The 13,518-nt window shown below is 34.9% G+C and overlaps 1 protein-coding gene across 1 annotated transcript; it reads right to left on the bottom strand.

The window, feature by feature from the left end:
- Positions 1-863: 863 nt before the first annotated feature.
- On the bottom strand, positions 864-11,304 carry tmtops3a (teleost multiple tissue opsin 3a). Its single transcript, XM_038289476.1, has 4 exons — positions 10,873-11,304; positions 7,710-8,038; positions 3,056-3,289; positions 864-1,391 (listed from the first exon to the last, which is right to left on the bottom strand). Exons 1-4 carry the CDS (start codon positions 11,243-11,245, stop codon positions 1,167-1,169), a joined length of 1,161 nt encoding a protein of 386 aa, XP_038145404.1. The 5' UTR covers positions 11,246-11,304; the 3' UTR covers positions 864-1,166.
- Between the last annotated feature and the right edge of the window lie 2,214 nt (positions 11,305-13,518).

Raw genomic sequence — 13,518 nt, 5'->3', positions numbered from 1 at the left:
ATCTTAAATGTAAATTTCTACCCAAAATGATTCTTACACTGACAGAATATGTGATTTGATTGGTTAAAATGCAACCTACTCTTTTTTTTTTCCTTTTATATGCAAATGTAGCATTTTAAAAAAATAAGAACATGTTTATTGCAATAATGTTTATTTTTCTTTTAAGTGGATATAAATTTCTATAAATTTGAATGTGGTTTAACATTTTAAAGTTCATTGAAAAAGAAATAGCCAACGAAGGAAAACATAAGCAATGGCTAAACTGAGAATATCACTTAATCCTAATATAAACCATTATTTTTGCATATGAAGAATAAAAAAACCATAATGCTATCTTTATTTTAGAAAAAAAAAAAAAAAAAAACAAGCTACTGCATTTGCATCTGTGATTGAATCCATTGACCCTGATTGAAAAGAAAAAAAAAGATACCATGAGCAAACATGAGCAATCTGCAACTTTCATTGCATGAGTGCAATACAGTTTTCTGCACTTGTCTGAACACTTAGTGTTTAATTATAGCATCATATCTACCCTTAGAATATAACTTAGTGAAGTGAGAGTGATGGTTTATGTTGACACATTTTATTGTGTATCATAGTTTCCCCCTAGTGGTTAAGAATATTCTCAGTGTCAGTAAAATAACACTGCAGAGTTTGCATTCATTCTGGTATTATAAATTGATTAACAAACTAAATGTTATTGGATCCATTATTAGGCTTAAGCACCAAATGTTTAAAATTTGATAAACTTGAGATGTTTGTAACCCAGAAAAATTATAAATTGGCTTTTGGTCATTTGACAAAAATCAACAGTGTTTTGTTTTTTTTATCAGGAATCATAATGTGTTAACACTTTCTTTATTTGTAACAATGTGTTCACACACACCTGCAGTGTGACAAATACAATTTAACGGAGAAACTCAAATGTAACAGGAAGAGAGGCTGCAAATACATATGATCCCTTTGGTTTCTTGTGCAACCTTCTTATGCGGCAATATTGCACCTGAATGTTTGTAATAATTCTGGAGAAGTCTTTAGTTTTAGAAAACTTCTTGGCAAATAGCTGTTTTCTTCTACAGAATGATTAAAGGATAATATAGGAATTAATAATAATAAAGACTTTAACAAATGGAAACCAGGCAATTGAAAATGTAAGAATGAATGTTTCATGGTGTGTAATGGACAAACAGGATGTTTTTGTCACTGCGGTGGCTGCAGGGAGTAGTTTTTCTGGTGCTGCAGAGGAACTGAGGCTGTGTTGGGCTGGAGGAGGTTTGTTTCCGACCATCAAAGGCATCTGACTTCTGAATTCTTGGAGCTGGCTTTTCCGCTCCTTGAACAGAGTGTGGTTCCCCGCTGCACTTTACAAAGGCCACGAAGCACCTGTAAAACTGTGGGAAATACAAAATCAGCCTGATGAATATCTTGTTAAAAGCACCTAAACAGGGAAAAATACATCAACATGTTAAAAAGGGAAGTTTACAGTCATTTGTTCATTTATAGTTTGGAAAAATAACTGCATAATTTGCCTTTCAAGAGCCTGTTTTAATCGTTGACAGTGGTTTTAATAGATTTTTAGCCTATTTGTAGTTTTTCTTCACCACTTAATATTTAAATTAACCCATTTTCAGTCATCTTTTTATCTTTTCACTGTAGCCAAACTGAAGGACAAAGTGAAGTCAAAAGGCAACACAGTGGAAAAGGGATAAAATTTGATTTAATTTAAATCAGATTTGATTTTCAAGTCCCACAAAACTTTATTCTATCAAACTTCTTGGATAAAAGATAAAGTATAATTTTCATTTCCATGAAACTAAGTTCTTATTTATTATTTTTTAATGGATTCAGACAAATGTGCATCAAAACAAGAGTTAGCTAATTTTAATTTTATGTAACGTCTCAATGGTTGGGTTTCAGAATATTTCAGTATATATAGGATTTATAGATTTAAAAGAAATTCCACAGAGAATGATCAAGAGCTGGACTTTAAAATCGAAAAAACAACTGATGTATCTACAGAAAATCTATGAAAACCTTTAAGAAAGACTTGAGAAGTCTTGATAACACTTAAAAGACGAAGAAAAGGGGAATGAAAGAGAACTAATCATATCCTAGCAGCCTTCTTGAGAAGTCTCCTTTGTTAAAAAACTGTTTTAGTTTTATTTGGTATTGCTCATTCAATGATGGGAGCAGATTTAAACATTCAAAATTATCTAATATATATTCTGACACTTTTGACAAATTAAACCAGGGATCTTATATATTTTATAACTTCCCTAACAAAGTTTTCCCCTCACATTTTGTCATTTTGCAGACAAAAACCTTGATTAAATCAATTGAGACAAATGAAAAATTCAGAATCTGGGTCACATTTTATTATTCCTTCATTATACATACATACATATATATAGAAAGGGATAAGGCTTTGTGTTCAGAGTCCTTAACCCTCATAGCCTTATTGTTATAGTGCTAACAATAGCCTTCAGACATCATCCTATGTGTAAACAAAATATTATTGAACAAGCAGCACTATGAATACCAAAGAACAAGGGCAAAGGGGTCATGGACAAAGTCCATGAGATCTATAATGCAGGTTTAGGTTCAACTGAGTGGCTCTGAATAATTTTGGATAAAAACCAATGAAGAACAAAGTAGTACTCTTAAAAACTGCTTATGATAATAACAGTTTTTTTTCCTTTTTTTTTTTAAAGAAAAGCTGTATAAAATATATTCCCACAACAGAATGATACTGAAATCATAGGTAATACATCTTTTAAGAACTTTATTTTTCTCGTCATGCACTTTTTTTGTTACCTTTTCCCACATGCAAAGTGTATCCATCCTCTTTTTATTTGCTTTCCTTAGTCTAAAACCTAAAAATACCATAAATGATGGAACTAACCGAAGTTTGTGCTTTTAAAATGACATGTGAAAAAGTTCAAGCACTATTCGTCATCAAGTTTTTCTTGGAAAGCTGTTTTCTGTTATCTGTCATTGTTTTAAAGATTCTCCTATTTAGAGAAAACCCTTATAATGATTGTCCCTGAGCTCTTACCTGGTTATTGAAGAATACATAGATAATCGGATTGACCACCGTGCTAAACTTGGCAAGGATGGAGGGCACCACACTGGCCAGGGGAGTGATGAGCCCAGTCCTACCAAAGGTGGCCATCAGCGCTGTGATGCCATAGGGCATCCAGCACAGCATGTAGCAGGACACCATGGACAACACCATGAGCAGAATGTGTTGCTCTCTACGCTGAGCCGCCAGTAGATTAACCTTACCGACCTGGAGCCAGGAAAAAGAGAAAAAGACTAATCAAGCGATATAGAGTTCAACTTTAAGACTTTTTTTGCCATTAGTTTTGCATAATTTGACAGATTTAAAACTTCCTGTTTGTATAGTTTGTTGATTTAGTGCCATCCAGTGGTAATGAAAAGAATAACACAAAGATAATGAATCTGTAATCCTATTCTTTAATTGTCACTTTGGATCCCTGCAGAATGGAAGGGAGCTCTATGGCGCATATAAAATTAAAAATCCTTTGCTTTCCAGTTGTTATTTAAAACTAAACACTAAGCTTTTAATTGGCTGCAGCATCCAGCTGTATCTTTTCATTTCTTTTAGATAAGTAATGCTCATGCTCCAAATGGCAGGAAGTATAGATCTATTTACATTGTGAAATTGTTATGCAATTTGGGGAATACTACATAAAAAATAGATAAAAGTTGCAGCTTTACTAAGCCTCCTCCTTCAAGGGTATTTTGGAAAATAGGCCATCCTTTTAAAATTGAGCTGAAATTATCTGTCTTAAAAAAGAAATTTGTAATGTGAATATAATATTTAGCTGCTTAAATAAAGGTTACATGCATTCAAATTGATTTTGTTCTCATTCAGCAGTCGGTTGGCAGAGAAGGGACCTGAAATCAGACAAAGGAAATCCCCCACCACCTGCTTCTGCCGTTGCTTGTACAGATTTAACACCAAGATTAATGAAAGCAGTTAAAGTAGATTTTAAGAAATTACTTCAATGAATTAAACATTTTTTCAATTAAAAAGTACTTTAATATGGATACATTACAAAGTGTTATGTATTTTTGTAAGCTGGTGTAAGCGCTATAGCTTTTATTTACTCTATGAAGTACGGTAATCTCATCTATGTTGGCACATTTAATCCACAACAATCTAGGCTTTGAATGTTGAATCTTTGCATGAATGTTCCTGCAGTTTCTGGAGTTTATTATTTTTTTTCCCCTTTAGGTTTGGTATACCGCACTGAGCTGTTAAATCAAGCCGAGGACATGCAGATTTGTTACACTGACCCTTACTATCAAACACTTTCATTTTAAAGGATTGAGCTTTGCAGAGGAATTTGTACAGGTTCTTAATACCGGTAGATGATTTTTTTAAATTAGAAGATAAAATATAGAAACTTTGCAAGCTGAACCAATGAATTTAAAGTTGATTTCTTATTATAGTTGTTAATAATTTTGATACTTCAGAAAACAGGAGACATTTAATATTTGTAAACAACCATATCTAGTAGTGTTGTCCATCTAAAATGTGTGCTGTTTTACTGCAACTGAAGACAAGATAATCTAAATAAAAATAAAATCTAATATCTTCTAAACAGATTTATATAAACTTCTTTCTTTCTTTCTGCTGCAAGAGCACATTATCCAACAGGCATATTTTTAGGCACAATCTAAAACATCCCCTTGCAAACAGCCCTAAGAAAAGCCCCTGACTTGCTTTGGAGCTGATAATCTAATGATGTCTGCTGGACCCTTTTAACGCTCCGACTCCCCTGCAAAGACAGATTCTAGAAAAAAGAAACATGCTTGTATAATATTGGGTATCCAATGGTAACAGGTAGCTCACTGGGTCTAAAAATACCATCTGGGTGATTCATTCATAACAGTAGTGGTAGCAAAGAGCAACTTAGAGCCCTTAATTACCAATTATGGAAATGATTGACATGTTTATATTAAACTCAATAAAGGCAGCTACCATTTACCTGAAACTAACAAGGAATCATTGCAGAGTGCAAGGTCGCTTTCCCTAAATAAAATCTTGCCTCTTTCCTTCTCCTGCTGTATGAATTGATTTACAGATTCTAAACACACACCAGTGGCCTCTTCAGTGCTTTTGCCTTGATGAAGGAAACTTCAGACAGACACCACCTAAACTCAGACACACACGTTTCTGTTTATTACAAGTAAGTAGGAAGAAAAAAACTTTAGCTACAAGGGTGGATAACAACAATGGAAGCTTTTGTGGGAAATATTCCCTTGAAAATTACAGCTTTTGTTTGAGCTATGTATGGTTTCAGTGAACTGAAAATTTACATTTTATTCAGTTCTGATTGCTTAAGTCTTTAGGTATTGATATGATGTGCATGATTATGCGATACAATTGAGCTGCTCAGAGATACAGCAATGGTGTAATTCTGAAAAATCTGCTCAGAAGGTTTGCTTTTCCTTTAAGGTGAAGAAGCAGCTTTTTACTGCGACATTTATATTATTTTCATTATAGATCATGGAGACTTATTTAGTGGCCATTAATTGTGGGCAGTCTAAGGCACACATGTGCACTTATCATGACATCTAATCAGCATCATGATATGGCACACCTGTGAGGTGGGATAGGTTATCTCAGCAAAGGTGAAGTGCTCACTATCACAGATTTAAACTGGTTTGTGAACAATATTTATTGTGTATGTGGAAAAAGTTGTACATCTTTGTGTTCATATCAGAAAAAATGGGAGCAAAGCAGATTTGTTGCATTTATATTTTTGTTGAGTGTAGTTTGATGGTTGATTATATAAAATATCAAGAAGGCTATCTCCATAATTATTCATTTGTTATGGAAAAACAAAACACACTACATGATGTGCAAGAAATTAATGCTCTAGATTTTATAGGATTGGCCAAAGCAACCTTAAAATAAATGGTCAAAAACCATTGAGAGAAAAAAGAATTCCTCATGGTTCCACATTCCAAATTTTTTACTTACAAAAACTGGGAGGAATATAATTTTTATTGGTTTGTGATTCTGAGATTATTAAAGCACTACGTTTATCTAAATACCACAAACAAATGCTGCAGTTTTCAAAGTTAATTATTTAACCATATCCTTTTATCCCATAATTTCACCCTATAGAATAACAGAACAACTGTAAATTGTTCTGTTAATATTGTATGTATTGTTTGTAAATACTGTATGAAAAGCATTTTCATAAAGTCTTAGTTGGATAAAATATATTTGTAAATGATTTATTGGACAAAAACAACACTGTTTGGACACACTGAGCCTGGTTCTGCTGGAGGTTTCTTCCTGTTAAAGGGGTTTTTTTCCTCTCCACTGTCGCTACAAGCATGCTTAGTGTGCGGGATTGCCTTCAAGAGTCGATAAAATAAAGTTGTTTTCCTTAGATAGAAAACTTTGAGTCAATTTGACTGTATGATCTGGTGAACTGTAACATGCCTTGAGATGACGTGTTGTGAATTGGCGCTATATATATAAACAGAATTGAAATGGCTAATTATTAACTGTCTCTTTAAATCACATTTTGAAAAAATTTAACTGTAATTCTATTCCGTATTCATTGATAAATTTGATTAAGAAAAATACACTTTTGTATTCTCGAGTAACGGTTGCACTACCCAAGTTGATGGTTAATATTGTAATCTATTGGATGACAGGTGTAATAACAACACTACCTTTGAAGGACTGAGACATTATCAACCGTGATTATAAAAGACATTCCTTTAAGACATTGCATAGTTCTAAAAACAATCTATTAATGGTTAAAGCTCACTGTTATTTTTTAGAGGGCCAATTTTTTCAGAGGTAATAGAGACTAACTGTTAACCCATGTATAATTTGTAATCAATGAACGTTTGTATGGCATTTTTCTTCAATAACAACAATAACAAAAAAGGATCTGCAAATGTGCAGAATGCTTTACGGTATACGTCACTTTCCCTTTTCCCCATTAGTTATAAAGACTGAACTCTATTTGACTAAGTTTCCCTGAGACACTGTGGCTGTGTTCAAACACAGGCACTAACCCTTGTATGAAGCACTATATATGCCATTTTATATGAGTGTCTGAACATCTAGTGGATAACTCAAATTTCTAAAATGCACCTTGAAAAGTAGGTGGATCTGTCCAAACTGTTAGTTAACAGTGTTCACTATAAAATTCCCTATATAGTCCCTGCTCTATATAGTGATTTAGTGTTGTAGAGGTTAGGGCAGATGTTAAAACGCTACGGTCTTTACAATGGTCTTCATGGGAAATGCTGTCTCCCATCTGGCAGAACAATACAGCTTTTGTCCACTGGGGGGAGCCAAAATCGAACAAAACTGAAAGTTTTTTAGTACTGCTTTCACTTTAATAAATGATCAGAGATGATGAGTCTTATATTCCAGCAGAACTTTCTATGAGTGCCTCACTGACTTTAGAAGGATGATGGCATTTTTTTATTTTTGTTTTTTTGTTTATTAAGTTCTTTTTCATTGAAGGTGAAACAATGAAATAAAAGAAACACAACAATAGAGGAATTAGTGAAAATGATCTGATATAAAACAGATGTGTTTATATTAGGATTCAAATATTTTTTTCACTTAGCTTTACAGTTACAAGCATAATACCAAAACTACTATGTGTTACTGTAGACATCTCCTCTAACTTTGCACTCACCCTCCTCAAAGCTAGTAGGATTCTCCCATAAGAGTAGATCATGAGAATCAGGGGTAGCAGCAAACAGAAGATGAAAAGACACAGCACGTAGGATACACTGGTGGGTGAGCGAAGGTGCCACTGGATGGAACAAGTGGTTCCAGGACCTTCTGGACCATAGCTGCTCCAACCCAGGAAGGGTGGCAGTGTCCAGAGGAGCGAGTAGACCCAGATGCCTCCAATGAAGAGCCAGGCCTTCCTGAAGTCTGAGATGTCTACCTTGGAGGATTGCAGCACAGCATTGTGGCGCTCGAAGGAGAGAACTGACAATGAAACCAGGGACACAATACCTAGTAAAAAGGTGAAAAGAGTGAAAATATTAAATTTGAGGGCAATGGCCTCTTCCTTTCAACTGCTTCAGTCATATAATGCGTCTCTGTAAAAGTAAATATTCATTCATTTATCTTCCAAGGCTTTCAGTTCCATCATCATAAACATGATTAAAGAAAACGTCAACGACCCATGTACGGAGGCCTTAGTCCTCGATGCGGCTGACCCGGGTTCGAATTTTACCTGTGGTCCTTTGCCGCATGCCAAAACTTAAAAAAAAAATATATATAATAAAAAATAAAAATAAATAAAACTACAGTGGGAAGACTTAAAAAAACGAGATTTGAATCAAGGGATTGTGATGGGCTAATCAAAGGGCACCTCAGTCTGATTACAATGCTCCAGCTGGATTTTAAGAGGACCATAAAAAAACTTAATGCAGAAAAAACTGAAGATGGTTGGATACAGCTCCTTTACAATGTGAGCGATAGTTATATCAAACACACCTTTCATATATCTACATAAGACATGATTAGGCATCACTCTTATGCTACACACACACACACAATTGTTGACCTAACAATCTATACATAAATAATCTAAACTAAATGTTGCCTCTTTGAAACACAATCTTTATGTGGTAGAAAGGTTTCAGTGCTCGTATGATCCAGAAAACTACTACATGTTTTCTGAGACTTAACTAAAGCTTCACCGTTCACAGGCTCTGGGTGATGGATCAGACAAATAGCATTTCAAAAGCGTTCATGATGCTAAAAAGAAAGAGCAAATCTGATGCTCACTGTTGCTCATCAAGTGAAGAACATTATAGACAGACCAGTGAGCATTGAATTTAAATGAGGTAATTAATCTTTGAAATATATTTTTTATAGCTTAAACATACTTTGTAAATGTTCAGTGGGTTTATATCAGCTCAATCACTTTCACTATTTAAAAACTTTAAATAAGATTTATTAGAAGTTGTTAAATTGTTGTCTGATGATTTTCAATTATGTCTTTGAAGGATATTAAGGGTCACCATTTTCTTATTACTGTTTGGTCTTGTCATTCTTTCTTTTCAACTCACGGTAATTGGAAATTTTAGTCTCAATCCCTGTTTGTTTTGGCCTTCTTCTTGATGAATCCTGTGGGCATAAAACACCTCCAGAAATTTGGTCAGCACATATTCTGCATTTTAAAGTCAGTTTCCCCTAAATTTTCAAATGATATTCCTTTACCTATCTCACTTATGCAATTAAAGTTAACTCAAAGTTATACATTGACAGTTTTTTTTTTTTTTTTTTAAGAATACATTAATTTAAATGACTATCAAAAAACTATATCATTCATCGCTAGCACTATTCATTTAAGGGGCCAAAAACTTATAGATTGTGTAAATTATCTCCACTAACGCTTCAATTCAACTTGTCAAAACTGCCTAAAGGAAACATTTTCCTTGTTTTAAGCAATTAAACTATAACTGATGACTGTCTACAGTAATAGCAGTCACCCTTTGAATCTCATGTCATCACCTCAGATATAATGGAGAGATGTAGCAAGTTCTCATGTCTAGCTATCTTTGGTCAAAGAGCAAAAGAAAGCAATTCTAGGATTGTGATAAATGTGCAATATTCTATAGCCACTGGTGATTTCAGAGTTTTTGATTTGTGAAACAGAATTTATATTGTCCTCTTTTCCTTAGAAGTTTTCAAAAATTCACAGTTTTTTTTAATATTTATTTTAAATATAAAACATGGGAAATGTGTCCCAAAAGTGCTTTAACCATGCACATGAAGCAACTATATAAAATCTTTTCCTTCTTTAAAGTGATTATAATTCAGTTTAACAGTTAAGTATACAGTGTGCTTTGTAATCATTTGGTTATAAAGGAACAGAGCGCTGTGCTTTCCCTTTTTGTCTCACTTCAGTGCAAGTGAATGTAAAATCTGTTTGACAAAATCCCTTTCAAATTTGTTACAGCTGCACCTTTTAATGCACAGGTTATAAACTATAAATTCAGTGGCAAAATGATCTGTTCTAGATTTAATACAGAAATCTTTTTTTTTTTTTTTTTTTTTTTTTTTTTTTTTTTTGGGGGACCCTTTCACCATACAGATGGTTTGGGAAGACATTTACAAATTGTAGAACCTAGCTGATCAGCCTCTACTGGCACAGTTTACAAAGCAGCTTTGAATCCCCCAGTGGAAAACCACACAATAAATGTACAGTGTATGATGAAGTCTCAGTATACATTTCAGGTCTAATATTTAAAACATAACTACTATGCAAGAAGAAAAAAACCCTTTGCCAGAGTCATATTTTTGGTTCAAGTCCAAAAATATCACTAGTTGACAGGGATGTTTTGTGGTTTAGATTTCTAGTGTGGGAATGTAATTTTAATGACCATGGTTCCTGTAACAGAAAACTATACTGGGTCCTGAAGAAGGGGGGTTCCTGCAGTAGGAACAGACCTTAACATGGCTAACAATGTGGTGTCAGAGACAGGCCTGACCCTAAAGTTAAAGCAACATTTAAATAGTTGTTCCCAAGCACATTTAAAATCAATCTTAACAGATGTTAACTTTAGAGAACAGTTGAATTTGTAAAAATATTAGACTTTTCAGGGAAGGAAAAAAAAAATAACGCCCAACTTTTGAATAACACAGTAACACACTATAACACTCAAATTTTGTTAAAAGAAATAAAAAGAAAAAGGAAAAAAATATGAAAAAGAAGATAGTTCTGAGTTTACTTCGCAGGGGACGTTAAAAATAAATAGGAAAACGAACAAACAAACAAAAACAGGAGACACAATGGGAAAAGAAAACCTTTTAACACCTCTGATATGATAACTTACCAAAAAGGGAATTGGCGAAGCCGTACCATTTACAGCCGAACTCTCCAATCAGCCACCTACCGCGCAGACTCGCTGCGAAGCTGAACGGCGTCCCAAAGACGCACACCAGAACGTCGCTTAGACTAATGTTCAGCAGGATGAGGTTGATGGGGGTCCTTAGAGAGCGGAACTTTGCGAAGACCAGAAGAGTCAGAGAGTTATTGAGGATCCCAGCCACTAAAATAAAGCCGAGGCAAACCGCCACCGCCGTGTGTCCGCTCCTGCTCAGCCCATCGCGGCTGTGGGGCGTCGTGGAGTTGGGCAGGGTCGCGTCGCTGCTGAAGCTGGAGCTGTCCGTGGTGCTTAAATTATAGCCCTGGAAATAGAGGACCATAGCAAAGGAGCGAGAATTCACAGGAGTTAAACAGACAGAGGGGGAGTCAGACAGCGTCTCCAAACGCTCCAGGCTGGTATTAGGGAGTTCAAAATGACCAGAGCACATCTTTATACCTGCACACATGAAATGCATAAATACTCCCACCCCTTCAGCCTGCCCGGCACTAGCACTGATGTATTTCTTTCTTTCTTTCTTTCTTTCTTTTTGTAATCTTTCATTAACTAGTATGAGTCTTTTTGATCACAACAGCCTGCATGAATAAATCCATCAAAATTGATGGCTTTCCAATTGGGAATGCGTTGCCTTTCAATGTGATGTACTTATTCGTGCAAAATTGCATCCTTACAAGTTCTATTGGGGGTCTTTGCTTTTTCATGGTAGATGTAGGTCAGATTAAGTGAGTGTCCATAATAAACTTTCAATTTCCATGTTTAGGAGGACCCAATTACTCCTGGTGCCCCACATTAGAAATACAAACTTTGTTGCATGGTTTTGCTAAGCGGTGCATTTCTTCCTCAGCTTTCTATGCCACACTGCTCCTGCATTTAGCTGCATAAACAGGATGGCAAAATATTTCTGCTCGTCACTTTTAGAGGAATCTGTTGTTCTGTTTTGATTTCATTTTTGCCCAAGTTTCTCATAAATGTTCGATTCTGTGAATTAAATTACTTCGTTCCAGTTCGCCTTTTACTCCATTTATTTTGCTTTCCTAATCTAACCCAAGGTTTATTGTTAATAGGTCTAAACATTATTTTTTCTCTGTTGATTTAGGTTATTTGAACTGGTTGATCAATTCTACATGGTAAATTTTGGTAATCACTTCAGACCGAATGCTTCACTCTTTTGCTGTCACATAGGAGCCCAACAGCAGCCCTAGTTTCACTAAAGCACGTGAAAAGAAGGGAAGATATATGTCTGCTATCACCATGTCTACCTCCTGGAGAGAAAAAGATTGGCTGCTGCTTCTCTTTTACACCTGCTGCTGGTCTTCCTCAGAAACTGTCCACAGTTTTTTCCACAGAAACAGAGAAGATGTTACTGAAAGTCCCTTCAAGTCCTTTACAGCACTACATAATGCACCACAAGAACTGGTATTTATTATTAGTTTTAATAATATAAAATATGCATAGCATAATAAGGAAATCAATAATTATGTAATAATAACTCTGCCTCCATTCAATTTATTTAACGTATAATTCAACATTTATGTACAGTTTGTGTGCAACTACTCACACACCTTCAATATGCTATATAATATCTTTTAAAGGGGTTGGGTGTATCTATTTATTTTACAAATAACGTCAGAAAAGACTGGAATTAGTCTGCATCCTTGTTCCTTCACTCTAAAACAGACAAATTTTTTTTAGCGCAATTAAACCAACAACAGTAACCTTATTAGTTATCAGAGTCCCTTTTTCCCTGATTTGATCTCAGCATAAATCAAAAATTTATAGGAAAGCCTAAGAAGGTTTCTAAAGAACATACATGAAAACATATCCTCATGAAGACCAGGAAACACCGTATATCAGGGATGTAGTTGTTGAGAAGTCTAAACATGCTGCCAAACTATAACTTCAGCTTCATAGAAAAATAAAAAAATGGATTAGATACCTAAAAAATGTGAGAACAGCAGTCTGCAGAGAGAACAGCAGAGAGGATCACCGGGGCTCCTCTTCCCTCCATTAAAGTCATTTCATCCCAGCACTGCCTGTAACATTATAAATGACCCCTCACATCCACACCATGGACTGTTCTCCCTGCTGCCCTCTGGAAAGAGACTTTGAAGCATCCGATGTAGGTCCAGCAGATTCCAGACCAGCTTCTTCCCGCTGCCATTAGACTGCTGAATGTTGATTAAATGGGGTTATAAAAAACAAACAAACAAGAAAACTGTAAATAATATACAGTCGTATGTTTACATTTTTCACTGCTCCTTACGTTTCATCACTGCTGCACTTTAAAAAATGAAAATGTCTTGTCAGCTGTACTAAATGAAATTTGTTTTTGCATACACTCTGTGTGTACAAAATGACAATGAGAGTCTGTCTAAGTCTATAAAAAAATACAAGCAGGACATGACATGTCACCAAAACTAATGGGATTAAGCCAGAAGAGCATTAATCAGGATTAGTATTAGCTGTGTACTCATTTAATCTGGCCTTTATGAAAGAGAGGAAAAAAAAAAGGATTGATAAAAAATATCAAAAACATTTTTTGTGGTTTGCCACAAAGTTAGCGCAGCACAACAAACATATGGAAGATTAGGCAGT

Source organism: Cyprinodon tularosa, unplaced genomic scaffold (assembly GCF_016077235.1).
Source record: "Cyprinodon tularosa strain WSP-4 unplaced genomic scaffold, ASM1607723v1 ctg27, whole genome shotgun sequence".
NCBI lineage: Eukaryota > Metazoa > Chordata > Actinopteri > Cyprinodontiformes > Cyprinodontidae > Cyprinodon > Cyprinodon tularosa.
This window is presented reverse-complemented; position numbering and strand designations above follow the sequence as displayed.

Excerpts from the sequence above, each read along its gene's own strand:
- tmtops3a (XM_038289476.1), bottom strand. The coding sequence starts at position 11,245 with ATGGTCCTCTATTTCCAGGGCTATAATTTAAGCACCACGGACAGCTCC. Across the intron at positions 8,039-10,872 it reads CTTCGCCAATTCCCTTTTTG|GTATTGTGTCCCTGGTTTCA; the intron begins GTAAGTTATCAT and ends CCTTTTTACTAG. Across the intron at positions 1,392-3,055 it reads ATGTATTCTTCAATAACCAG|TTTTACAGGTGCTTCGTGGC; the intron begins GTAAGAGCTCAG and ends TATTTCCCACAG.